General features: G+C 39.1%; 2 protein-coding genes across 4 annotated transcripts; one reads left to right on the top strand and one right to left on the bottom strand.

Moving 5' to 3' along the window:
- Positions 1 to 272: 272 nt before the first annotated feature.
- Positions 273 to 5,310, bottom strand: emc3 (ER membrane protein complex subunit 3). Its single transcript, XM_061687477.1, has 9 exons — positions 5,111 to 5,310; positions 4,762 to 4,924; positions 4,600 to 4,657; positions 3,766 to 3,859; positions 3,298 to 3,402; positions 3,099 to 3,180; positions 2,942 to 3,021; positions 2,777 to 2,859; positions 273 to 1,479 (listed from the first exon to the last, which is right to left on the bottom strand). The coding sequence occupies exons 2-9, from the start codon at positions 4,914 to 4,916 to the stop codon at positions 1,351 to 1,353; spliced, it is 786 nt and encodes a 261-aa protein (XP_061543461.1). The 5' UTR covers positions 4,917 to 4,924; positions 5,111 to 5,310; the 3' UTR covers positions 273 to 1,350.
- A 37-nt stretch (positions 5,311 to 5,347) lies between these two features.
- Positions 5,348 to 25,033, top strand: LOC133408429 (RNA-binding protein 5-B-like). 3 transcript variants are annotated; one of them, XM_061687350.1, is made up of 25 exons: positions 5,348 to 5,421; positions 6,509 to 6,559; positions 6,659 to 6,821; positions 6,904 to 7,059; positions 7,897 to 7,966; positions 11,557 to 11,630; positions 12,628 to 12,711; positions 12,802 to 12,862; positions 14,213 to 14,275; positions 14,353 to 14,513; positions 14,689 to 14,786; positions 15,475 to 15,562; positions 15,670 to 15,735; positions 16,660 to 16,735; positions 18,486 to 18,574; positions 18,654 to 18,753; positions 18,835 to 18,932; positions 19,715 to 19,903; positions 20,508 to 20,651; positions 20,742 to 20,813; positions 20,898 to 21,074; positions 21,402 to 21,476; positions 23,315 to 23,406; positions 24,178 to 24,307; positions 24,438 to 25,033. In XM_061687350.1, exons 2-25 carry the CDS (start codon positions 6,543 to 6,545, stop codon positions 24,561 to 24,563), a joined length of 2,469 nt encoding a protein of 822 aa, XP_061543334.1. In that variant the 5' UTR covers positions 5,348 to 5,421; positions 6,509 to 6,542; the 3' UTR covers positions 24,564 to 25,033. The 3 variants fall into 3 exon arrangements, with proteins under 3 accessions (XP_061543334.1, XP_061543333.1, XP_061543335.1); XM_061687349.1 differs by having other exon boundaries at positions 20,739 to 20,813; XM_061687351.1 differs by lacking the exons at positions 5,348 to 5,421; positions 6,509 to 6,559; positions 6,659 to 6,821; positions 6,904 to 7,059; positions 7,897 to 7,966 and having other exon boundaries at positions 7,973 to 11,630; positions 20,739 to 20,813.
- The last annotated feature ends 237 nt before the right edge of the window (positions 25,034 to 25,270 follow it).

Raw genomic sequence — 25,270 nt, 5'->3', positions numbered from 1 at the left:
TGATTGGACAAATGGACTCAAACGTTACGAGTAGTTACATTGGATTGATGGAGGTCGTGACATATCTCTAATGAACCAAAATAGATTGCACAATTTATAATAAATACCTGAAGACAAAAATAAGTAGCAAGCAGAATGTAGTTTCTTCTTACCAAAAATAATAGTTAAAAGTTGGATTAAAACTACTCTGACCAGTACAATTTATGCAAAAAGTAAAAGTAACAGAGTAAATATCGCTCTTAACCACCTTCAATTCTAACAAATGAAACCACTTATTTAGTCAAAGCAGGTTTTACTGTACAAAACAAAGGAGGGTTACAAAACAAAATAAACCTTTTTCACCAAAAATAATAATTCAATCAATCTAGCACAAACACTGGTTGTTGTGCCATCAAGTAGTCATTTCTTAAGCTTTATAATCTAACAAAGGAGTAATTAAATTAAACATCATTGAAAAACTAAAGTTGTATTTTTAACCCGATGGTGCAGATGAAAATAGCAACATTAGCTGCACATGAAATACAATGAAATATGAAGTTGTTCACATTATTTAACCTATCGGGCTTTACTATGACAAACAAAACTCATAAAAAGTTAGTGATGTTTGACTCTTAGGTGAAATTTCAGGATGAACCTAAAATGGACTATAACCTTTACAGGTGAAATTCCTTTGACCTTTTCTAAGCCTTTCAATGCACATGTCTAACTTTTCAATGTTTTAGTACGTTTTGCACAATTTTCTGTTCTTCAATAATGAGCTGAACAGCAAAATTCCTAGATGTTCGGTACATGAATCGAACTAAATTTCCAAGGACGTCATTGCCTTTCTGTGACTCTTCTAGTCTCTTTGTATTTCAGTTGCAACCTGCTGATGACACTCAGTTACACTCTAAACTCAGTGGCCACTTCCCTCTGAGAACATCCTGTTGGCGAGGTACTGTTGTTAAATTTTAGGGAATGCCTTGTCTCAAGGTTAAATTGTTAACAGCATGATGGAGAGACTGTTTAAATTCAATTGTAATTGAACTGGGAAATGTATTAGTCCATTCATGGATAAAACATCTGTTGTGAATTTAGCTGTTCAGCTCTTGAATATGCTTAATTCTTTGTGAGTAGTGTAATTTGCAAGCCAATTATAATGCAAAAACATGACTTGTTTTCTGCTAGACATTCTAAGTCAGTCATGAAAGGTTAGTACAACTTACAGAAAAAGGACCTGGAAAAAAAGGAATGTAAACATTGCATAATAGGGAGGGATTTATCCGATCTCAGTGTTTTTTTGTGTGTGTGTGGGGGTGGGGGGGAATCCCTGCATTTAAACCCCCCTAGCAGGAAAAAACTATTAGGGCCTCAAAAGATACCAGTGGGCAGCTCCTTGCTAAACATGCTGTCAAAGTCCAGCTCCATACTCATGAGATCCTCCTCCACACTCTCCAGTGCCCACTGATGGTCAGTCAGTTCCAGGGCCTCCCACTCCGCCTGGAAAGAAGGAAACATCCCATGAAAGCACCACCCCAACCCTCCTAGAGTTTGAACTACTGTCATGCATGACACTGTGCCAGACCTCAACTTGCCTAATGGGACCACAGTTCAGCGAGCAACAAACTATTATTTTTATTTTTTATTTTTTAAAGAAGGACCAGCCTCAACAACTGTTAAGAGAAGACTATCCAGTAGATGTAACATAATAGTAATTAACTTGTTTTCACACCTGTTTGGTAGTTTGACCCTGTAATTATTATTGTATTACAGTGGTAACTTGAGACACGACAAGTTTAATTTGTTCCATGACCACACATGAATGGAAATGCCATTAATCTGTTACAGCAAAAACAGACAGACAAATATACTGTTCATAGGGGCTCAGCTCATCTCAGCTCCTCACAGAGGATAAAGACATGGTCGTTAGTACAATATTAGCATCAAGCTAGCGGACTAAAGGCTAAGCTATGTGTGTGTGAGGTTGTTTTAAATACACATTGTGTAATTCTCCTAGTTTTAATGTCGTTTGACAGCAAACTTCAACTGGGAGTGGTAACAACCAGCTTGAAGCATTTTTTTTTTGAAAGAATTGTTCACCATTAGCCAAAGTGCTGCTTATTACGTGAGTTACGTTCACTGGCATCATACAGAGCTTGTATCTTAAATATGTGCTAGCATGTCAAAGTAAAAAAAAAATTGGCCCAATGACAGCTTGTATCTCAATAGTCACAAACTGTTTTTTCTCGATGGTCCACCTCAGTCGTGTTCAGCCACGTCGCCAAGTCTAAATTGCCCGTAAGTGTGAATGTGTTGTCTCTTTGTGCTCTGCGATGGTCTAGCGACCAGTCCTGGGTGTACCTAATCGCTTGCCCAAAAGTCAGCTGGGATAGGCTTCACCTACAACCCTACTGAGGACAAGAGCTATAGAAATTAAATGGATGGATATTTTCTCTAGGATTTTTTTATTTATTTTTAAATTCAATTCTGGGGTCTTTGGAGGTTCCACTACATTTGTTTAAATTATAGGAAATTCCTATTGTTTTATTCATTTTTAATTGCTTTTTGTAACAAGTTTTTTTTTTGTGTGTAATTTACAGTTCTTATCTGTGATTGTCTTAGCTAAAACATAACATTTAGGCCGAAGAAAAATTAGTCAGGTGCTGGTATGACAAAGATTTATGTATAAAGATTATTTAAACCTAGGGGAGGAGTGTGGTCATTACATTTAATTGGATAACACCTTAAGATGCAATATCAAACTTTCTAGGAGATTAAATAACAACTTAGTATATACCTTGAAAGCTTTATTTGTGTCTGCAGGCATGGCCATGGCAGCCCCACTCATCTGCTCCTGCATGATCCTTGACTGATCTGCACCTGTAGGATAGCAGCACATTACAAAAACTCAAGTCACATTTTGACACCACACACAAGATTTTCACCTAAGTAGATGCATTACCATTGTCCTGGCCAAGGATTAACGAGTACATGCTTCGCAGTCCAAAGACATTCAGGAAGTACCATGATGCTGAACTAACCCTGAATTGTCAAAAACACACACATAGAACAAATGACAATTACAATAAATGTCTTGATCGCTGATGATGAATGCTTACCAGGAAGCATCCAGTGACAGCAGTTCTATTCCTTGTTGCAGCATGGGTTTGAAGCGCAGCGTGAGAGGGAAAGGGACCTTAGCTGCATGAATGAAGCACAGAGAGCGCTCACTGTAGACAACGTCACGTCTTGTAGTAAAATACACACATAGTAATGTGTGAGAGTGTCACATACTGTATACAATTTAAAAATCATTACTTGTTACAAATCCCGAAAAGGTCCAGTTGATCCAGCCTCCGATCAAGATCATGGGAAGCACGTTGGTCACGTTTCCTTTCATCATGTCTGTCAGCATGCTCGGATCTGCCAGAGTCAATAAGCAGGTGCAGCATCTTAAACAATATATTCTCATGTTTGCTCAGTTTCTTTTAAAAGGGAAAACTTCTCCCCCAACCCCCCCCATGTCCATAGTAAAAGTTCAGCTAAACTAACACTCAATCTCAGAGGTGCCACCTCTAACATAGTAGTTATGAACATTTATGAACATATATAAATAATTCATCCATCCATTTTGTCAGTTAATAAAGGTTTTATGATAGCTTGTCTGTGGAACAAATTACGTTCTACTGTAGACAATAATTAATTTTAGACTAGATACAATAGTTGTAAAACAACAAAACTCTATAATCATTCTGAATTATGGTTAAAACATTTTCTTTTAATTACCAGTCATTGGCGAGGGCGGGACGACCTTTCTTTTTGTTTTCTTGAAGAATCCATCCTCTTGATTATTGAAGTAGAACTTCCTCATTAAGAAGGACTAAGACAAGGGGCGGTGGACGTATTTTGGTTAAACACGGCTGTTACAATACGAATAGTATCCCCCAAAATACAAATAAAAAAAAGATATTGTTGGGAGGTTAAAACTTAACTCATACTGAGAAGTGTTTTCAATACGGCTGTTACAATACGAATAGTATTCCCCCAAAATACAAATAAAAACAGATATTTTGGGGAGGTTGAAACTTAACTCATACTGAGAGGTGTTTTCAATACGTTGGTATAAAAGTTTACGACAGTTCCATTCCTAAGGCAGCCACGCATGCCGGATTAGTACACAAGTCAGAATGCGGTGTCATCTATGTCAGCCAATGCAGTAGTAAAATCATAAATACAGTAAATGTGTATGAAAAACACTTCTAGGGCATAAATATACAACAATTAAATGGAAAAACAGTATTTTGGTAACTTTCTGCTGCCTTAACATATTCTTACGTCGCTGTGCAAACTAGTTCGTGTTCCATTCGTAACCTCGAAATATCTATAAGTACAGTAAATATTTATAGTGGGAGGAAAAAGTATGTATCCTTTCAAATGTTTTCAATTTCTGCATTAATTGGTCATAAAATATAGTTTGGTCATCTGTCCATATTGCACAGCATATTGTTAAATGTGAGCACTGTTATCTTTGGAAAAGCACAGTGTTTGACACCATTAGCTATACCCAGGTATGCAGGTGTGTGTTAATATTTTATGTACAACACATACTAAAATACATACTTGTTTAGGAATGTATTTTCCATTTTCTCTGAGGATTCTGCTCCGAATGAGGACCTGGCTGCAATGAACATGAATATCAGATACTGTGTTCTTATGTGTCCTGTATTGTATTGAAATGAACAGCAGGTGTTTGTTATCCTCGAAGTGCTTGAAAAGCCTCACCTGTCTGACACCTGCTCTAAAGTCAACTTCTTGTCACTTTGAAGAAGAATGGACACATAGTGACGTATGACCCCGACGAGAAAGGTGATGAAGACAATGGGCAACACCACCCAGAGTCGGATGTTGGAGTCCAGCAGGAGCTCTGGCTCAGCCATTCAGCCTGCTAATAATCATCAAAGGGATACCATCACCAAGCGTTCACATACACAAAGACATCAATTGTAGTTCTTGTTGGTTATTAATCATCATATACCCGTGAACTACAGCATGACTGGTGCATAAAGCTTGCAACCAACGTCGTAAATGACATACGATGCTAGTGATACGCTAACATTAGCCAACCGACTACCTTTCTTTCCTTTCTGGTGAGCGGTCAGGGTTGCTTTCTTGACGTGGCGCACACCACGAGTGACGTTTCCCCTGCGTGGAATACACAAATTGTAAAGCAGTCGAATTATCAGTTAAAACATGTCAGAGCTTTGACAAACGCTTAATGCCATTGCGTTGTGTGAGGAGCTATGAATCTAATTGCTATGTATCCTCCTGACCGGTAGATGGCGGCAGTGAGCGTGTGCACTGCAGTGTAGTAGAAGAGCTTTTCGACTTCATACCGGAAGTATCGTTGAAGAGCACTCCCACGCATAAAGGTCCATTAAATTGGTATGTGAGGGTGTCTTTCATATATACATGTATCATATTTTTTATCAAGCTTACAGACCTATCTCCTAACCGGTATGACTTATAACTTAAAAATGTGGGGTCTTGTTGATTATTCACTCGGCTAATGACACGCTAGCATGCGCTCTCTTGGTCTTAGAAGTGTTGCACAATGCTGACGCTGTTAAAAATGAAATGATCAAGTTGCTGCTTCGATTCTTTGGAACTCTTCTCAGCAATGTATTCATCGTATGGGTTATTTTTCACATTAGAGGCAGAAACTCTTAACTAGTGAGTCACAGACATGGTGTAAAATAATGACAGGCGGTGCTCAATTTACAATGGTTACCGACATGCGATGTTTCAAGGTTATGAACGGTACGCAATGCACTAGTTTTAGCAGAGACGTAAGAACACGTCTTCACGCTGCACGCTCATTTACCGCCGTATTTAGTTTTCGTCATTGGATTGTTTTAGTTTAGGATAGTGATAGACTATGGCAGAGACATTATTACTTGAGGTAGTACAGGTACTTGTATTCTGTACGCCTCTGGGCCATACAGAGTTCCCACAAGGAACATATTGGGTAAGGGGCAGGTAGTTTTAAGTGCTTCACGCTCTCGCCACAAGGATGCTTTGTAAACAAACACTGTGCAGCTCGGCCCCTGGCCACTGAAGTCCTGGCCAGCTTTTGGCACTACGGCATCCTCATTTGAAGAACAGTGCAGATTGAAAGAAAACTACACAACTCCCAGCCTCTTACATAACAAAGGCCATTGGTGTTTTTGTATTATAATAATAGATACTTTTAAAAATGTTACAGCACAATTTAGGACAAACACTTGATGTTACATTTCCCTAAAAAAGAAGAGACCAATGCCAAGATGTAAGTGACATTTTATGGCTGTCTTTTGGGCAATTGACATTTAATTTAATTACCGTTTCTTATTACGGTGCTCTGAAAAGCACAAAAACATGTCAGTGTGTGGAGGTATGTTTAAAAATGTATCCAAACAGTTTACATGTTTTCAAAAGCTGTTCTTTCAAGCAGAGAACCACTGTTTCAAGAGATATATTTTTCCCCTTACAGTTTATTGGTCAATCATTTTCCTGTCAAATAAAGTATGGGAGCTGACAAAAGGTAAAATATACTCTCTATAATAGCACCACAAACAATGATCATTACTAAATATTCTTTGCAGCAGAGACATGTTTCGCCATACCTTTGGTTATATTTCAGGCCCAGTCGGGGAGAACGTAGTGGAAGGTATGGTTCAGATGGCACGAGAGATGATCCACATTGGCGCGACAGGCAAAGTCGTGATGCAGAGAGGGATTACAAGCGGCAGTGGGGGGATGACAAAACCAGAGATCGCTTTGACGATTGCAGAGACAATCGAGAGGTGAGGGATATGTGAGCATATTATGGAAATTTGCATTATTCACTGCCTCTATGTGATATATTTATTTGTTTGTTTCCTTCAGAGGGGTCGAAAACGCCACAACAGTGATAGATCAGATGAGGAATACGATGGTGACTATGTAGACCACGACAACAGAGCAGAGGAGGAGGAGGAGGAGGAGGAGGAGAACAAGACGATCATGCTCAGAGGTCTCTCTCTCCAAGTCACAGAGGAAGATGTACGTTCAAACCTCTGCATATTTTAGACTTGAGCTCAGTGTGCATCTAAACTATTAACTCCACAAGTGTGTTTTGTTTTTTTCTTGGACTTCCTGTGTGTCGTTAAAATTTATTATGTGACTACAGAAGGGTACCAGTGATGGCAAAGAGGAAAAAGCTATAGGACTGAAAATGGAACTTGTTCCAACATTATATAAATGTACACTATGCATATAATAAAACCAACTAAACCCCAAATGAGCAATCTCTTGGGGTAGAGGGAAGAGAAATCTCCCTCAAAGGAGGAAACCTCAAACAGGACTCAGGCTGTGTAGGGTGACCGTCTGCCTCAGCTGGTTGGTTTGAGATGGATGAAAAGAGGGTAGAGAGAGAAAACAGGGTCAAGGGGTTGAGCAGCCAAAGCAGGGACAAGAGAACAATAGGCACAACAACAGCTATATAAACAACAGTAATAGTCCCATGGTGTTGAGTATAATATGGCTAAAGCAACAATTAGCTGACATCCATCCATTTTCTATCGAGCTTGTCCCCATTAAGGTTTGTGGATGAGTTGGAGCTTATCCAAGCTGACTTTGGGCAAGAGTCGGGGTACACCCTGGGCTCTGTATGTGCCTTGAGTTGGGCTGGCGACCAGTCGAAGTTGGACCCCACCATGTGCTCCAGCTCAACCATGACCCACCCAAATAAGGACTAGTGGTATAGAAAGTGGTACAGATGGATGTGAAGAACAATCTGTTTACACTCTGGAGTCTAAAGTCTGAACAAGTGTTGATACGGTTATGAAACGCAACTAGCAAAACGTCTGTCTTTGTTCCCTGCTTGTTGCCATGTTGCAGATCCGCTCAGCACTGGAGCAGCTGCCGGGTCCCCAGCCGGTGGACGTCCGCTTGATGAAGAAAAGGACTGGTGAGTGACGTGTGTGTGCTCAGTAAAGCGTCCCGCTTTCACCTTCACAACTCTCGTCTCGCCCTCCTTTTACTCTCCTTGAATTGTCTGTGCTGATGTGACCAAGTCTGAAGGTAACTGTATACACACAGTGGAACCTCCAAAGTCGAGTGTCCCGAAGGGGAGAGTTCTGGCCAAATAAAACTTGGGAGTTAAAACTACAGGTATCACGATTAATTGATTTATCGACAAGTAATCAATAAAAAATTAATCAACGATCAAAACGAGTTGTTTAATCGTATAGCGCCATTGTTGAACTTAACATTTTCCAAATCGTCTGATTTCAGCCTCTCACTAGTAAATATTCTCTGATTTCCGTAGTCCTTCATAGAAGCAGACCAATTATCTTTTGTGACATTTGCAAATATCTCCTTTTAATTTGGAAAACAATGTATGTTTCCCTATTTTCTGACATGTTACATACCAAATCAGTAACTGAAATTATCAATGTATGGAAAAAATTATAGTCAATAAAATGTATTGTGAAAATAGTTATTTGCAGCTGTAGTACGAACAGTCTGTAATTGACATGTAATTGAACCTGAAGCACCCACATACATATACATATACATACTGTATACAAAACTAGTAGCAGTATCTCTCCGTTTCAAAAAGCTTGTTGAGTACATCATTCCCTCTTGGGATATTTGTTAAAAAAAATCATTTTGCAATAAACTTTAAAGCAACATTAATTTTACACGAATATCCTGATTAATTGATGGAATAATCGGTAGAATAATCGATTATAAAAATATTCGATATGGAATATTTTTAGAATTTTTTTTTCCCGAATGGAACTTGAGTGCGACAGCAGAGGGTCTGACTTCTCAGTACAGTATGAGCAATAAATTGATAAAATAAATACATTTTAACAACCATCTGCTACTGTAAATACCACGTAGCTGAAAGCATAATGGCTAATTACAGTGGATATAGAAAACTTTACACACATCTGTTCAAATGCCAGGTTTTGTGATATAAAAAATGAGACAAAGAAAAAACATTTCAAAGTTTTTTCTGCCATGAATGTGACTTGTCAGTACAACTGAATTGATTCTTTAAGAAAAAAACAAAAAAAGCCATTAGAGTGGGCAAGTAAAAATAAACAACTGAAATAATGTAGTTGTACAAGTGTGCACACCCGCTTATAAAGAGGCTTTGTTCAGAATTAACCAGTTGTATTCAAACTCATGTTAAATTGCATTTAAGGTGCCTCTGATTAACACCAAATCAAGTTCAGAAGTTCTAGTACTTTCACCGACATTTTTGTAGTCACATCTTATAGTACATTCTTCGCAGACCGCTTTCACAGCACAGAGGGATCTCATTATTCGAAGGTATTAGTCAGAGGGCTCTCATTGTTCAAAGGTATTAGTCAGAGGAAGATAATAAATAAATAATAATAATAAATAATTTCCAAGGCATTGAATATACCAATGGAACACAATGATGACTTTCATAATCAAGTGTAGAAACTATGGCACAACAAATAATATTCCCAAGAACTGGACATCCATCCAAAATTGAGGAAAAGACAAGAAGAACACTTCAGGAATGCTGCCAAAGGCCAACAGTAACATTAAAGGAGCTGCAGGAATTACTGGCAAGTACTGGTTGTTTTGTAAATGTGACAACAATTTACTGTCTTCATATTTCTGGGCAATGGGTTAGAGTGGTAGGTTAATTGCAAACTCTAAATTGCCCTTCGGTGTGAATGTGTGCGCGAATGGTTGTTTGTTTATATGTGCCCTGCAATTGGCTGGCGACCAGTTCAGGGTGTATCCCGCCTTTCGCCCAAAGACAGCTGGGATAGGCTCCAGCATGCCAGCGAACCTTGTGAGAATAAAGCGGTACAGAAAATGGATGGATGGGTTAGAGTTGCAAGACGGAAGCCTTATCTTACAAAGAAAAACATCCAAGCAAAAACACACTTGAAATCTCCCAAACGCATGTGGGAAAATGTGTTATGGTCTGATGAAACCAAACTTTGAACGTTTTGCCATAATCTCAAAAGGTACTTTGTTAGGCTCAAACACAACATTGCTCATCATCAAAAGAATATCATACCAAAAGTGAAGCATGGTGGTGGCAGCAGCATGCTTGGGGGCTACCTTCTGCTCTAAGTGCTAGGGAAGCGCTGCAGCTTTTTGCACAATTGTAAAAAAAAAAAAAAAAAAAAAAAACTTGTACCGGCATTACCAGATAACTCTCAACCCTTTATTGCCCAGTGGCTGTTTTTCTCAATGTCTTTATGTCTCAAAAGTGTTCTCTGTCAATTGACTGACTGTTGTCCTTCTAGAGCGGCTCCAACTACCGGAGACAAATTCCTTGTGTGTTTTTTGGACATACTTGGCAAAATAAAGATGATTCTGATTCAAGACGGAAGGGATTATAAACGGTTTCAAATACCAGTCAGTGTTAGCATAAAACCTGCAGGCTTCTGCTAGAAAATATGAAGAGGACTCATCTTTAAGCGTTACAATGTATGAGCCGAAGCATACATCTAATCAGCAAAAGAATGGCTTCTCCAGAAGAAGATTGTTTTGGAATGGCCTTGTAAGAGTCTAGACCTGAATTCGATGGCGCATCTGTGAGGTGATATGAAGAATGTGCAGGAGATGCCCTCACAATCTGACAGATTTGGAGCCTTTTTGCAAGGAAGAGTACCGGTAGGCAAAATTTTCAAAATCAGTGCTGTAATTAAGGAAAGTATTAGTTTGATCTGTTTTCCAGTCTCTGCAGCAAGATGTCCAGATTCAGGGACAGTTTCTTCCCCATGGCCATAAAACTGTTGAACACCCATATATAACAATAATCCCTCATCTGTGCAATGTAACAGAAATTTGATACAATATTTACACTGACCGTGTGTTTGTTGAATGACAATAAAGCAAATCTAGTTTAATTAGTTGGCAGGTGTGCGTATATATATGTTACCAGGTCATTGTATGTTTTTTATTTTTCCCCTTGAAAGATGTATGTTTCCATTGAGTTGCACTCGTTGTAGGTCTCATTAATAGTGGAGAAAATTTACAAATATTTCATCTTGGTGAAATTTATTATTATTATTATTTTTTTTTTACATCACAAAAACCTGGCATGTGAACAGGAGTGTGTAGGCCTTTATATCCACTGTACTTGTGTGAAAATTACCAGAGAAACATTGAATCTTTCTGTAAAACACTCTTCTTTATATGACTATCAAAAAATAGGGCAATTTATGTATGTGTATATACATGACTTGACTTAACATGTTTTTCTATGGAAATGTATTGAAATTAGCACAACCTGGTCAAGTCCTCTGGTGTAACAAAACTGATTTTGTTCTTTGGAGGTTCCATTTTAAACCCCTACATGTTTTTCTTTTAATACATTACATGCTGTGATATGCCAACTCCACCTCAATCCCCCCTTGACGTTGTTAAGCCCTCTCTTCCCCTCCACTTGATTTTGAATTGGACTGTACACGACACGCCCTTTGTGAGTTTGAACATTGCACCACAGCCTTCTCACTAACACGCCTCCCGTCTATATTTGAATGCTGTCTCTAGGTATAAGCCGAGGTTTCGCCTTCGTGGACTTTTATCACTTGCAAGATTCTACCCAGTGGATGGAGACCAATCAGGTTGCCTCAACAATCACCAAGTCTAGAATTACTCTTGGCGATTAGAGCCCCAATACTATGATGATAATGCCATCCTATGACGCTTATACCTGTTTATTTTATACCTTAGTGAGATGATCATTGTGATGTCAGAGATTACTATTTGTGATATCACATGCTTTCTAGCACCCTTTTCAGCCAAAACAAAATTTACTAAACTGCTCAGTGTTTCAATATAGCATACTCTGTGTTCATGCTGTTGGGAATTATTCACAATTATGCTCTGCCAATAATATTCTTTAAAGAAAAAGCACATATTCTGCTCCAGCTCAGTCTCGTCTTCATTAAACACTGGTGACAGAGGAGCTAGCTATCAGCACTCCGGCCCCAAACACAGCTTTAACGAAGAGAGAAAAAAATCACACACACACACACACACAATCACTTTCCCAACTCGCTTGTCTCTCGCTGTAGCTCCTTTTTACACAGGCTATAAAAGCCAACATTTTCCCTGTGTCGCTGTTCTCTATAAACGGTGCAGACATGGAATGGGAGGACAAACCCGACCTGACAATTTTCCACCTTGAGTGAAGGAGGTGTCAAGTTTTAACATCTGACACTCACTTCTCCCGCCCCTATTGCGGTGAAAACATATTGTATATGTCACACCAAACGCTGGTGCTGACATCATCACACATGTAATTATCTGACTGTGGGATGCTGTGTTGCTGTAGGAAAGGACACAACGTTTCAATAATAACCCACTTCACTGGGGGTAGATAAATGTCAGGTCTTCTGTTACTGCTCTAATATTTTGTGGGATTTCTGTGTGAAAGAGGCTAAAATCTCTGCTCCATCCCTCCCAATGGCACTCTGCCTAAGCAGCGAGCATTAGGCCAGCCACTCTTTCCTCTCCCCGCCGCGCTCACTCGCGTGGTGAGTCAGAGGCAGGTGCCTCACCTGCCTCCATACCGTGAGCATAGAAATCTGAAATAACACGTGCTTCTTCACTCCACAGAATAAGCTGGTTATCCAGGGGAGAAACATCGCAGTCCACTACAGCAACAGGAAGCAGAGGTTTGACAACTGGCTTTGCAGCACTGTGAGTGTCTTTTAATGCACATTTTGAGTCCAACATTAGTCACTTCAGAACAATTGAAACAACAGTTTTTATGATTTTGTCTTTCCGCAGTGCGGTCTGTACAATTTTCGGAAGAGGCTGAAGTGTTTCAGGTGTAGTGCAACTAAAACTGGTAAGATGACACTCAAGGGAATTAAATACAATGGAACCCCCAAAGTTATTAATTTAATTTGTTCCAGGATCAAACCGGACCCATTCTAAAACCTACATGTACAGGTTATGTTGAAAGTCACATTTTAACATTCCGAACTGTCCTGCAAGTACAAACATCTGTATAATAATTTGGTGATCATTTAAAGGGCCTATAGCTTGGCTATTTAGACTTCCATAAAGTGACTCTCTAACATGGATGTAGTACAAACGTGTCAATTTAATTTAAAAAAAACACTTTGTTTTGTTATAACAGTGTGCAGAAAAGGCCTCTCTTACAGCTACTTCTGTTTGACCCAGTTTTCTATCCGCTTTGTCCATATTTGGCTAAAACCACCCCCTTTCCTCTGATTGGTTGCCTCTGTGTAGAAGACCCACTTGTGAGAGCACACGTGTTTATGTTGACAGCGCTGACACAGAAGCCCAGGGGTAGACAGAAATCTTCGCTAGTGACGTAGATAAGCTCGAAATCCGATTAACCTGTTTTCAGGGCTCTCGGCAGAAAAACTTCTAAAACTAAGGAATGCGTAGACAATTTTAATCATATTTCACGTTTACTGAGGCACCATAGAGCCAATATAACATCTCAAACACTAGAAAAAATTTGGTTTGGTAAAATATGGGATCGTTCATGAATTTTACAGTACATAACGTTATACTGCCTACCGACTGATCTCCATCTATCAATTTTTCATACCGCTTATCCTCATTAGGTCACCTATATCTATTCTTCTATTTTTTCTAATCCATGCTGGGATCCCTGTGATTAGACAGAACAAATCTGTATGTACTGGAAGCAGTGTCGCCAGGAGAAACGCAACAAAATGTAAATAATAGACTGTTGGGAATTTGGGAATAAATTATTACAGTTTCATGGAACTAATTTTAGAATTTAGGTTGTAAATGTCTGCGATTGGCTGGGTACCAGTTCAGGGTGTACCCCACCTCTCGCCCGAAGTCAGCTGAGATAGGCGTCAGCGCACCCGCCACCCTAGTGGGGAAAAGCAGTTTGGAAAATGGATGGATGGATGCAGGTTGTAAATGTAGGCCAGTGCTAGCCCTGACTGCCTTTACTGTCATACACCCCCCCCCGCCCCCAAAAAAAAAAATATATATATATATATGTATAGATAATATATTAGCTGCTTACTGAACTGAAGTCTCGAGATTTGCTGTCACCAAGCATAACATCATGCATGATGGTAGTTTACATTTCAAAGAAGAATTCATTAGCATGTTGAGATTCCACTGTATATTATATATTCCCACGGTGTATTTGTGACTATTGACTATTTGTCAATCCTCCATGTAGATGGAGATGCAGCAGCTGGTTTAAACGCAGAGTCTCAGCAGTCTTGGGAGTACTGTGGGGACAGTGAGTGCCATAGTTTTACTTGCATGTCATCCAGCTATTCAACCAGTGCCTGTATTGACTTCTTATTCCATTTGCAGCAATAATTCTGAGGAACCTTCCCCCTGTGTGCACTATTGATGAGATTTTGAAGGTTTTGGCTCCCTTCGCCAACTTGTCTCCTTGCAACATCCGCTTAATCAAAGACAAGCAGACGGGACACAATCGAGGCTTTAGCTTTGTTCAGCTCTCATCTCCCTTGGTGCGTTAGTTCAGTACTATTGTCAGTGTATTACAAATGTACAGGCACAGGCCAAAACATTAGGTACCTGCACATTCTAATGGGATTTAATACAAGAGCTTGGCAGGTATGCCTATTGTTGTGGCTGGTGAGCACACATGCAGTATGACAGTGTTGTACCTTTTTCCACACATAGGAAGCTTCACAGCTGCTTACCATTCTCCAGAGCCTCCAGCCACCTCTGAAGATGGATGGGAAAACCATTGCCGTGGATTATGCCAAGAGTGCGAGGAAGTGAGGGAACACAAACTCACACAATATACACAGAAATGCATGGAGGCAGATATACGTTTTTTGATGAAACATACAGTGCATGTCAATGAAAATTTATTAACAGTTCATTTATTTCACTAGTAAAACTGCAAAAGAAAAACTAATATTAAACCGATTCATCAGACACTTAGGAAAATGTCCAATTCTGACCAAATGTCAGTATTAAAAAACACTGATTGTTTATTGTATAATATTTTAATATGTTGGTGCATTGTGGGGTTTTCGTTAGCTTCAAGTTGTTATAAGCATAATTGTAAGAAATACAATTGTGATACATTTCAGAAATCTATGTTAGTAGTGGTTGCACAGACTAGTCTGACTTCCCCACTTGGCCCCAGTGCGAATGTACTCTAACTGCAAACGGTAAAAGTAATTTCACTTTTACCTGGATATGCATCAAAACTTAATAACCAACCAACCCCTAACTGGTCTGTTGTACAATTTACTTTTATTGTGCAGTGGTATGTCATATTTCAAGAAAACAACTGAAGGCAGTTCAGTGGTTTAAAGTACTTGTGATCGTTTGTCTTTGCATTTTTTATTTCAGTTAATTACATTAGGCTGATGCACATGCTTCTCCACATTACCGTCGCTGAAAGAAGAAAATCATGATTAATAAAACATATGTGTCACGTCTTTCCTTTGTCAGAGAGTCATCGCAGGCAGATGCGATCAGAACCAGTGCACTCTCAGTTGCCAGCACAGCCATAGCTGCAGCCCAGTGGTCATCCAGCCAGGTACTCTAACTATAAACAGACACTGGTGTTTCGGGTATGTCATCATAAACTGAGTCACCAATTCTACTTTGCCTGATCTGCTTTCATTGTGCTTTTCTATACTTAAGTTAAAGCAAGGTTCAGGAGCTGCCACTGACGTTAACCTTCCAGAGAGCTATGAACATCACACACAGGTCAGTCAGTCCACTCTACTTCCCTTTTTCAGTATTTATCCCACAGACCAATTTAGACCCTTTTTTTGTCTTGTCAAAACACAAGCTAATTTGCTGGAAATCAGTGATTCTCAAAGTATGGTACGAGTACCTCTTGCGGTGCACAGAGGAGTAGATTAAATATGAATGAAATTGGAAGTACTGTATTTGAAACATAAAATACAACCAAACATTAAAATGAAGCTTGTAGTTGTATATACAGCTGTTAAAACATATTTCGTCCAGTAATTCGGTAAAGTAAATTTATCTACTTTTAATGCACAATGCATTTTTAAGTAGTTTAGTTTTAATTAACTTAAGCACTGTAAATTTGCTTTTTAAAAAAAACTTAAATCTTTTTTCGATTACTTTTGTGCAATACATTTTTAATTGAATCAATTTAAAGTGATTTTGTTTATTTTCCTATATTCAAGCGCAGTGTTGATGTTCAAACTGTACACAATGTTACAGTGGCTTACAATAATAGACTTTTTCATCTATACTTAGGCGTAGTGCGTTAATGTATTTTAATGTTGGTCATTATGCTGGTATTTGGAGAGCTAAGTATTTTTCAAAGCCGTACCTGGTGCAAAACGTTTGAGAACCACTGCGCTATATAATGTTAGCGTGCATGAGTAATTGACCATAAATGTTTACAAATGCCTATTATAATAGTTTAAACTGTAAATATACCATAAAGTATGATCCAAAACAGTTTAATATCATTTTAAACTCATTTTAAAACATGACCCTTTTTAATATTTAATTATGGAGAATTGTTGTTTTATTAATATACTAACTGCAAGGTACTGTATGCTAAGTGTTCTGAGCACCCCTAAATTTCCACCTTATATTTGCCCCTGATTGTTGTGAGTGTTAACCAAATTCAATTAATTTCCACCATAGGGACAGAATTTTCAAGTGTGGCAACAGCCACAACCTGAAGGATTGCCTCCTGTCATTGGTGATGGTTTACTGGGAGGTATGCGTGCGTGCATGTGTGCGTGTGTGTGCATGCGTGTGTGTGCATGCGTGTGTGTGTGTGTGTGTGTGTGTGTGTGTGTATATAACACACACACACACACACACACACACACAGTGGGTACGGAAAGTATTCAGACCCCCTTAAATTTTTCACTCTTTTTTTATATTGCAGCCATTTGCTAAAATAATTTAAGTTAAATTTTTTCCACATTAATGTACACAGAGCACGCCATTTTGACAAAAAAAATTGGAATGGTTGAAATTTTTACCGATTTATTAAAAAATAAAATATCACACAGCCATAAGTATTCAGACCCTTTGCTCAGTATTTAGTCGAAGCGCCCTTTTGAGCTAATACAGCCATGAGTCTTTTTGGGAGTGATGTAACAAGTTCTTCACACCTGGATTTGGGGATCATCTGTCATTCCTCCTTGCAGGTGCTCTCCAGTTCTGTCAGGTTGGATGGTGAACGTTGGTGGGCGGCCATTTTCAGGTCTTTCCAGAGATGGGCTCTGGCTGGGCCATTCAAAAACAGTCATGGAGTTGTTCTGAAGCCACTCCTTTGGCATTGTATCTGTGTGCTTTTTTGAAGGTGAACCTTCGGCCCAGTCTGTGGTTCTGATCACTCTGGAGAAGGTTTTCGTCCAGGATATCCCTTTAGTTGGCCGCATTCATCTTTTCTTCGATTCCGACCAGTCTCCCTGTCCCTGCAGCTGAAAAACACACCCACAGCATGATGCTGCCACCACCATGCTTCATTATTGGGACTGTATTGGACAGGTGATGAGCATTGTCTGGTTTTCCCACACATGCCACTTAGAATTAAGGCCAACAATTTCTATCTTGGTCTCATCAGACCAGATAATCTTATTTCTCACCATCTTGGAGTCCTTCAGGTGTTTTTTACCAAATTCCATGTGGGCTTTCATGTGTCTTGCACTGAAGAGAGGCTTCCGTCGGGCCACTCTGCCATAAAGCCCCGACTGATAGAGGGCTGCGGTGATGGTTGACTTTCTAGAACTTTCTCCCGACTGCATCTCTGGAGCTCAGCCACAGTGATCTTTGGGTTCTTCTTTACCTCTCTCACCAAGGCTCTTCTCCCGCGATTGGTCAGTCTGGCCGGACGGCCAGCTCTAGGAAGGGTTCTGATCGTCCCAAACGTCTTCCATTTCAGAATTATGGAGGCCACTGTGGTCTTAGGAACCTTAAGTGCAGCAGAAATATTTTTGTAACCTTGGCCAGATCTGTGCCTTGCCACAATTCTGTCTCTGAGCTCTTCCGGCAGTTCCTTTGACCTCATTATTCTCATTTGCTCTCACATGCACTGTGAGCTGAAAGGTCTTATATAGACAGTTGTGTGGCTTTCCTAATCGAGTCCAAGCAGTCTAATCAAACACAGCTAGAATCCAATGAAGGTGTAGAACCATTTTAAGGAAGAAATGGACAGCACCCGAGTTAAATATGAGTGTCACAGCATAGGGTCTGAATACTTACGGCTGTGTGATATTTCAGTTTTTCTTTTTAAATGAAGCAACAGAAATTTTCTGTCAGTATGGGATGCTGTGTGTATATTAATGAGGGAAAAAATAACTTTAAATGATTTTAATAAATGGCTGCAATATAACAGAGTGAAAAATGTAAGGGGGTCTGAAAACTTTCCGTACCCACTGTATATATACACATACACACACACTTTTTTTCTCCATACAAAGCTGAGGTTGCTAAGTACACCTTTGCTATTTTTTTAGCTGCTCCAGGGATGAAGAATATGCTCCCTGCAGGTGTAGTCTTGCCTCAAGTTTTCCAGCCCGTCATTGTCAACCAGGCTGCCACGCATGTAAGACGTATATCAATTACTTACTTACTAGTTACAATTCTCCTCTTGTGCTTAATACTTGTAATGTCTGTCAAATCAGTTAGCAGGGCCACTCAATGCAATCCAACTGGCTTCTAATTTTGGTACGGCATTATTGGTCCCAGCAGCAGCCAACAGTGCCATCCGCAACACTGGAACTGGTAACACATCAGATGTGACGAGATGGAAAAAGTGGTATATTTGTGTTTTGCGTACATCGACTGCATCTTTGTCTGTCTCAGCTGCAGCTGTCCCGGACACGTCGCTCTATCAGTATGATGAGTCTTCTGGTTACTATTACGATCCACAGACTGGCCTGTACTATGATCCTAACAGTCAGGTGTGTGCACAGTCATGGATGTTTGTAAATCTAGGATCTTAATTGCTAGAAAGAGATCATATTTTATTCATATTTAGTTTTTGACAAATAAAAAAAATAATCTGAACCTGTTAGATTTGGTTTTCCATGTTAAAGAAGACATAATGTGTTTCTCCCCCACCCCCCCAATTTGAAACGGTTCCTAGGTGTTTTAATAATATTTCTGTGATATGCTTTCATTAAAATCCCCCTAGGATCAAGACTTGTGTAGGGGTGGCTATACAGCGATCCCTGCTTACCTTTCAGTTTTGACAAGATAGTCGTTTCAAGTGGTCCGGCGAGCGGACTGCTACCGTCTCTTGAAAATGACTTTGGGATTTCAGTCAGCCAAGCTGACAAATCATGGGCAGAGAAACTCATTGTGGGGGTGGTTATTATATAAATGAGTGAAATAGGCAGAAGTGCGTAACGGCTCACTCACGAAGAAAGAAACAGACAGATAAAAGAGTTACTTGGTTGTTAAATTTCACACTTGATGGTTGGGCAAGCACTCCAGAGAGACAACTATTTGTATACAAAGTAAATTTTCCGGAATGTAAGAGAAGTGACTTTCGGCTTTATCCCTTTAAATCTTATTTCTATCATCTCCATTACATCTTCTAATTTTGCATTACAATTTTGTTCAAATCATCTCAAATTTGACACATTTTACTAATAATAAATGACATGTATATTTGTTACATTCCCGCAATGGTCCACGTTCTTAGCTAAAGCAGTTCTATTGTGTTTCTCGTGTGCATTAGTTCTACTACAACGCTGAGACGCAGCAGTATGTCTACTGGGACAGTGAGAAACAGGCCTATGTTCCTGCGGCGCCTACATCAGACAAAATTAGCTCCACTACTTCCTCCTCAACCAGAAGCACCAGCAGCAAGGAGCCTAAAGAGAAGAAAGAGAAGACCGAAAAGCCCAAAAGCAAGTCGGCACAGCAGGTACGTACAACAGTGAACCCCCATTTATCGCGGGGAATACATTTCAGACCCACCTACAATAGATGCAAATCTGTGATCAAACTTGTTTTACCCGTCCCACACGCTTTGAACAGATTTAAATGTATTAAAACGCATTTTAAATGTGTTGTAAACATTTGAGGCCAAAGAACAAAAGAAAAAGCATAAAATATATCCAAAATGCTGTACCTACTATCTTGCAGTGTCTGTGTACCTTTTTTATGCCTTTTAAGAGGCGGGGCCTGGTGGGGTAGCCTGAGTCTGGGTGAGAACTGTGGAACAAAGCTTCTTCTTGAGTTTGCGAACTGTGTTTTTTTTGTTCTCCCAGCGTTCAATAAATGGCTAAGAAGTGCGTTGGTGACGGTGGCTCTCCTTTCCCACATGTGAAGGCATTACAGTTAGGATGTATATGTTATAAACCCCCATAAAAAATTGTTTTTTAAAAGGATAAAGTGGGGATACAAAAGATAAACTAATATTTCAGGAGAACACTTTCTCGTTTGTGTAATTTCCTGCACAGAGTCATGGTAATACAACAAACTTTCCCTCGGCTCTATCAAATAATTCTGAAATTCTCCAATTGCAGATTGCAAAGGACATGGAACGTTGGGCAAAGACTTTAAACAAGCAAAAGGAAAGTTTCAAAACAAATGTCCAAGCAGCAGGTGCGTCCAGGGATGAGGAGAAAAAAGAGGCTGCAGATGCATGCTTCTCCATTTTTGAGAAGAAGGTAATGGCATCTCAAAGGCCATGTGCCATGGGTAGTTTAGAATTACTATATTGTAAATAGATTTTAATGGTATTTGCTTCCTCTCAGCAGACAGGGGCCTTTGAGATGCCAAACCTCTTGACTGAGCAGTTCCACCTGACAGAGCAGGAGACTCCAGCTAAGGTTTGTTTTCTCTCCTGCTCCCGTTGACCCACTTTAACCACAAAGAAATGAATGAACCTTTATCCAGTTTTTCCCACACTACAGAGTACTCCAGTCGTCGCTTACGACAGGGACAGCGACGCTGAGGGCGGATCAGAACACAAAGCAGAAGACAGCGGCAAAATAACCGACTGGGTCAAGATGGTGTGCCTCCTGTGTCGCCGGCAGTTCCCCAATAAAGAAACTCTGCTGCGTCACCAGCAACTCTCTGACCTTCACAAGGTGAGGACAGAGGAACAGCAGGTGATCCGCAAGTTGGCATGAATATTCCGAGCGGCGCCATCTGTTCCAACATGGAAAATGAATGTTAGCTGTATAATGTCAGAATGCCATCAATGTGTATATCTGATAAGACCCACTACAAATATCTACCTTTATTAAGACAATAATGCCCAGGTTTTATGCAGTGTGAACATATTTTTTTGTTAACAGCGATCTCTTGAGTATTATTATTCATGTAAAAAAAAATTGTGCACCAAGTGTACATAACAAAGAAGTTGGTGAATGTATTGACGTTTGGTGTTTTAACTAGCTTTCCATTTATTTCAGCAAAACTTGGAAATCCACAGAAGGTCCCAGCTCTCTGAAGCAGAGCTGGAGGACCTGGAGAGGAAAGAGACTGAGGTATTTTTGTAATCATTATTGATAGTGATTATTTATGATACACTGGAAACTTCATATTGAAACAATTTAGCAAAATTAAACTAATGTCACACAAGAAGTCAGTAAATAGTGTGACTTCAGCTTAGTGAGATTCTACAACTGTTTAGGTTTTTTTATTTTTATTTTATTTTTTTATACCATGCCAGAAGCATACTTTGAAGGGAAAGAGTGTGGTGAAAACCAAAAATGGAACCTATTGCAACTAGGCTTTACACGATCAGGACTTTTGGGGCCAGGGATCAGGGAGTTTAAAAAAACGATCACCGATCTGATCACAAGATGGACCAGTGTGTCTATTTAAATGACTTGTTCATTTACTATATATACATGTGTACTCTATACCAAGTATCTTCCTATATATTCTCTAGTCAGGTCATATATTCTAATCATTCAGGTCAAACCAACATTACAACATGACAGAAATAATGTGTGCTAATTTACCGTAATTAAATGACTTTATTGTAATTAAATTACTTCACACACACCGAAACTTTAGAGCATGATTCAACATAACGCCGGCATGTTTACATACAACCGTTAGTGCTAGCACTAGCTTGCTAGCCTACATAACGTTTCGTTGGCCGCTTGTGAGTCCCATCGTATTAAAAGAACGTGAACATACCTCAAGCAATCCTTGAACAAACGTCAAAATGCTAATTATCGGCCAATATCAATCAAGCCGATCAGATCAGTGTAAAGTCTAATCGCGGCAAACAGACAGACGCTCACTTGAAAAAACATGTAATTTCAACAATACCTTTAAAAGGCCACTAGGAGATCTCACTCTACTAACATCTTCCTTTGCTCTCCATTATGTCAGGTGCCTAAAAGAAGTTCATTATTTTTGTTTACTAAGTAGATAATGTTTCTTGGTACTTGTATGTTTGTTAAGGATGTTAAAATGTTAATTAAAACAGGTTTTATGACACAAAGTCTAAATGTTGCTACCATATCGTCTTTATTAACTGTTCTGGCAATTTAAATGTCATTTTAACTTTCTTAAATGTCATACAGTTATAAAAATACAAACTCGACAAACAAAACCAAAAAAAGTTAAAGTACTCATCCTTTGAAGACGCGTGACACGCACGTTCTGGAAAGGGAAGGTGTTGAATGGATAGGCAGTATAAATCATTATGTACTGTTTCAGTAATTGCACACCACTTTTCATTTTTTTTATACTATAGAAAAAATTAGATGAAGATCAATTAATTTCCAAACCTTCCACCATTAATCTAACCTATACCCACTTGAACTCTCCCTTCTGCATGTGGGAAAATGTGTTATGGTCTGATGAAACACAAATCATCTCATCATCTGGAGGGAATTATGAACAGTTCCAAACATCAGTCAGTGTTAGCGCAAAAGTTTCAGGCTTCAGCTAGAAAGCAAAAAAGGAAAAACAAAAGCAAAAAAAAAAAAAAACCCCTCAGGAAAAGCCTACTGCCAGTTTTATCAGTTACAATGACAAAGACATTCGCATTCAAATTATTTTGCCATAAGTGTAACACTGTGGTGAACAACCCAGATGATTATCACTGAGCTGAAATTGAAAGTTTTGCTGATGTCACACATGATGATGGTTTGAACTTTTTGTTTTCATTTTGACTTTTTACAGAACATTTGATTTGTACTCCTAATTGTACTCAGGCAATCAACATTGGAGTGCATTTGCAAAAAAAAAGCATCAAATTGATCTTAAATATGCTTTGGAAGTGCTTCCATATGACCTTAGACAAGGTGTACAGACATTTTAGTAAGTAACTGATCAATGAATAAACTTTTATTATCAATGTCAGTTGAAATACAGAGACCGGGCTGCTGAGAGGAGGGAGAAGTACGGCGTTCCGGAACCTCCTAAGAAAGTCTTTAAGCGGACCGCACCAACAATGTAAGTACATGTCATCACATTGCAAGCACATTTCGTGTTGTTTGAGTCAGGCCTAATAAAAAAAAAAAATTATAATTCACTTAAAAACTCAAAATTCTCAGCTTTTTAAAAAAGATTTTTTTTTTTTTTTTTTTTTTTTAAAATGCTGTATCTGTAAGTAAAAGTAATGCTTAAAGTTACTAAAAATTACCCTATCAACATATACTGTACTATTGAGACCCGGACCAGGCATTGCCAGGTAATCATGTTTAAAAATGAGAACTGTGTCAAAATTAGCCAACCTTTTTTGTTTTATTTCTTTTGTAATTCTTCTATTATGAATGGGGCGGTGGCATATTGGAATTAAAGTGTACAGCTTTTTCATAACCTCTAGATGGCGGCATACATTTATTAAAGTGAAAGTCTTTTTTCATTTTCTCCTATACCTATGTATAATGCGCACTATTGACTTTTGACAATTTTTGGGGGTCTGCGGGGGGGGGGGGGGGGGGGGGTGCGCATTATACACGAGAAATTACAATATATGTGTCTTGCTTGTATTTTAACTTGTAAGGTTAGGAATTTGAACTGGAACAACTGGTTAAGAAGTTCATTTGAAGGAAAATTAAATCGATTAATCTAAGAAGATGAAAATCTTATTTGAATTTTTTTAAATTATTTTAATTCTAAAAAAACAATATATATATATATTTTTTTTTTTTTTTGGGAAATCATGAATTTTCAGTCCTGTTTGTATTGAAATGTTACTCAAATGTGACGCACCTCCAACAGACACTATGAGCAGCCCACCAACAACGGCCTGACGAGTGATAACATCGGGAACAAGATGCTACAAGCCATGGGCTGGCAAGAAGGCAAAGGCTTGGGGCGCCACCAGCAGGGCATCACTGTTCCCATCTCGGTTCGTGCGTTCCTAACACCTCTGCACAGATGTTTAGGCATCTTCCCTTTCCCTCACAAAGCAATTAGCGCTGTTTCCTGAGGGACGTGTACACTGAGTCTCTAATGATTGTTTTCGCGTATGTTCACAGGCTTCCTTAAGGACCAAGGGCACCGGTTTAGGCATTAAAGGAAGCACTTTGGAAATGTCGGCATCAGGCAACTACAAGGATGCCGTCCGTAAAGCCATGTTTGCTCGCTTCAGTGACATGGAGTGAAAAAAACAACCTCAACAGGAATTTTTTTTAATGAGAAAAAATTCCCACCCACTTATGTTCAGGGTTGTGCCTATCCCATCTCTGGGGGAAAAAGCGGCTTATGCCCTGGATTGGTCGCCAGTCAACCATACAAGTATAGACAACCATTCACATTGACATGCACATCCGTAGTCACAATCCTACGTGACAATGTACAGCTGAATTCACACTCTATATTTTTAACGTCATTTTCTACAGCTGGATTTTGTCTTTCCAAACGGCCACTCCAGTAACACAAACATGTACATGGGTTTGTATAGAGAATTGTAAGATTCCTTAGCAATATGATAATTAAAAACTGATCTTTTGTCACTATTACATTTTGTTTCCCATGTCATCCTGTAGTCATACAAAGTACACTGACCAAACCATTAAAATCCAATAAAAAAAAACTGTATTAATAAATTCATACTGTATATGAGGGGGAAAAATGTCTGGATTTTTTATGCACTACTTAATCAGATTTTATTAGTTTGTGCAAGTATATATAACTCTTGTTTATTAAAGGATATACACAAAAACACTTCCTGATTTTAAATATATGTAACCATTATATTCTTTCACGCTTTGTAGCTACAGATGCATGATTTCATATAGGTTTACGTGATATAGTAAAGCCCTACAGGAATCCGCAAACATTGACTCAATCCTCTAGGTACAGCGGCTGA

Source organism: Phycodurus eques, chromosome 10 (assembly GCF_024500275.1).
Source record: "Phycodurus eques isolate BA_2022a chromosome 10, UOR_Pequ_1.1, whole genome shotgun sequence".
NCBI lineage: Eukaryota > Metazoa > Chordata > Actinopteri > Syngnathiformes > Syngnathidae > Phycodurus > Phycodurus eques.
The sequence above is the reverse complement of the archived record's forward strand: the minus strand, read 5'-3'. Positions and strand labels throughout refer to the sequence as shown.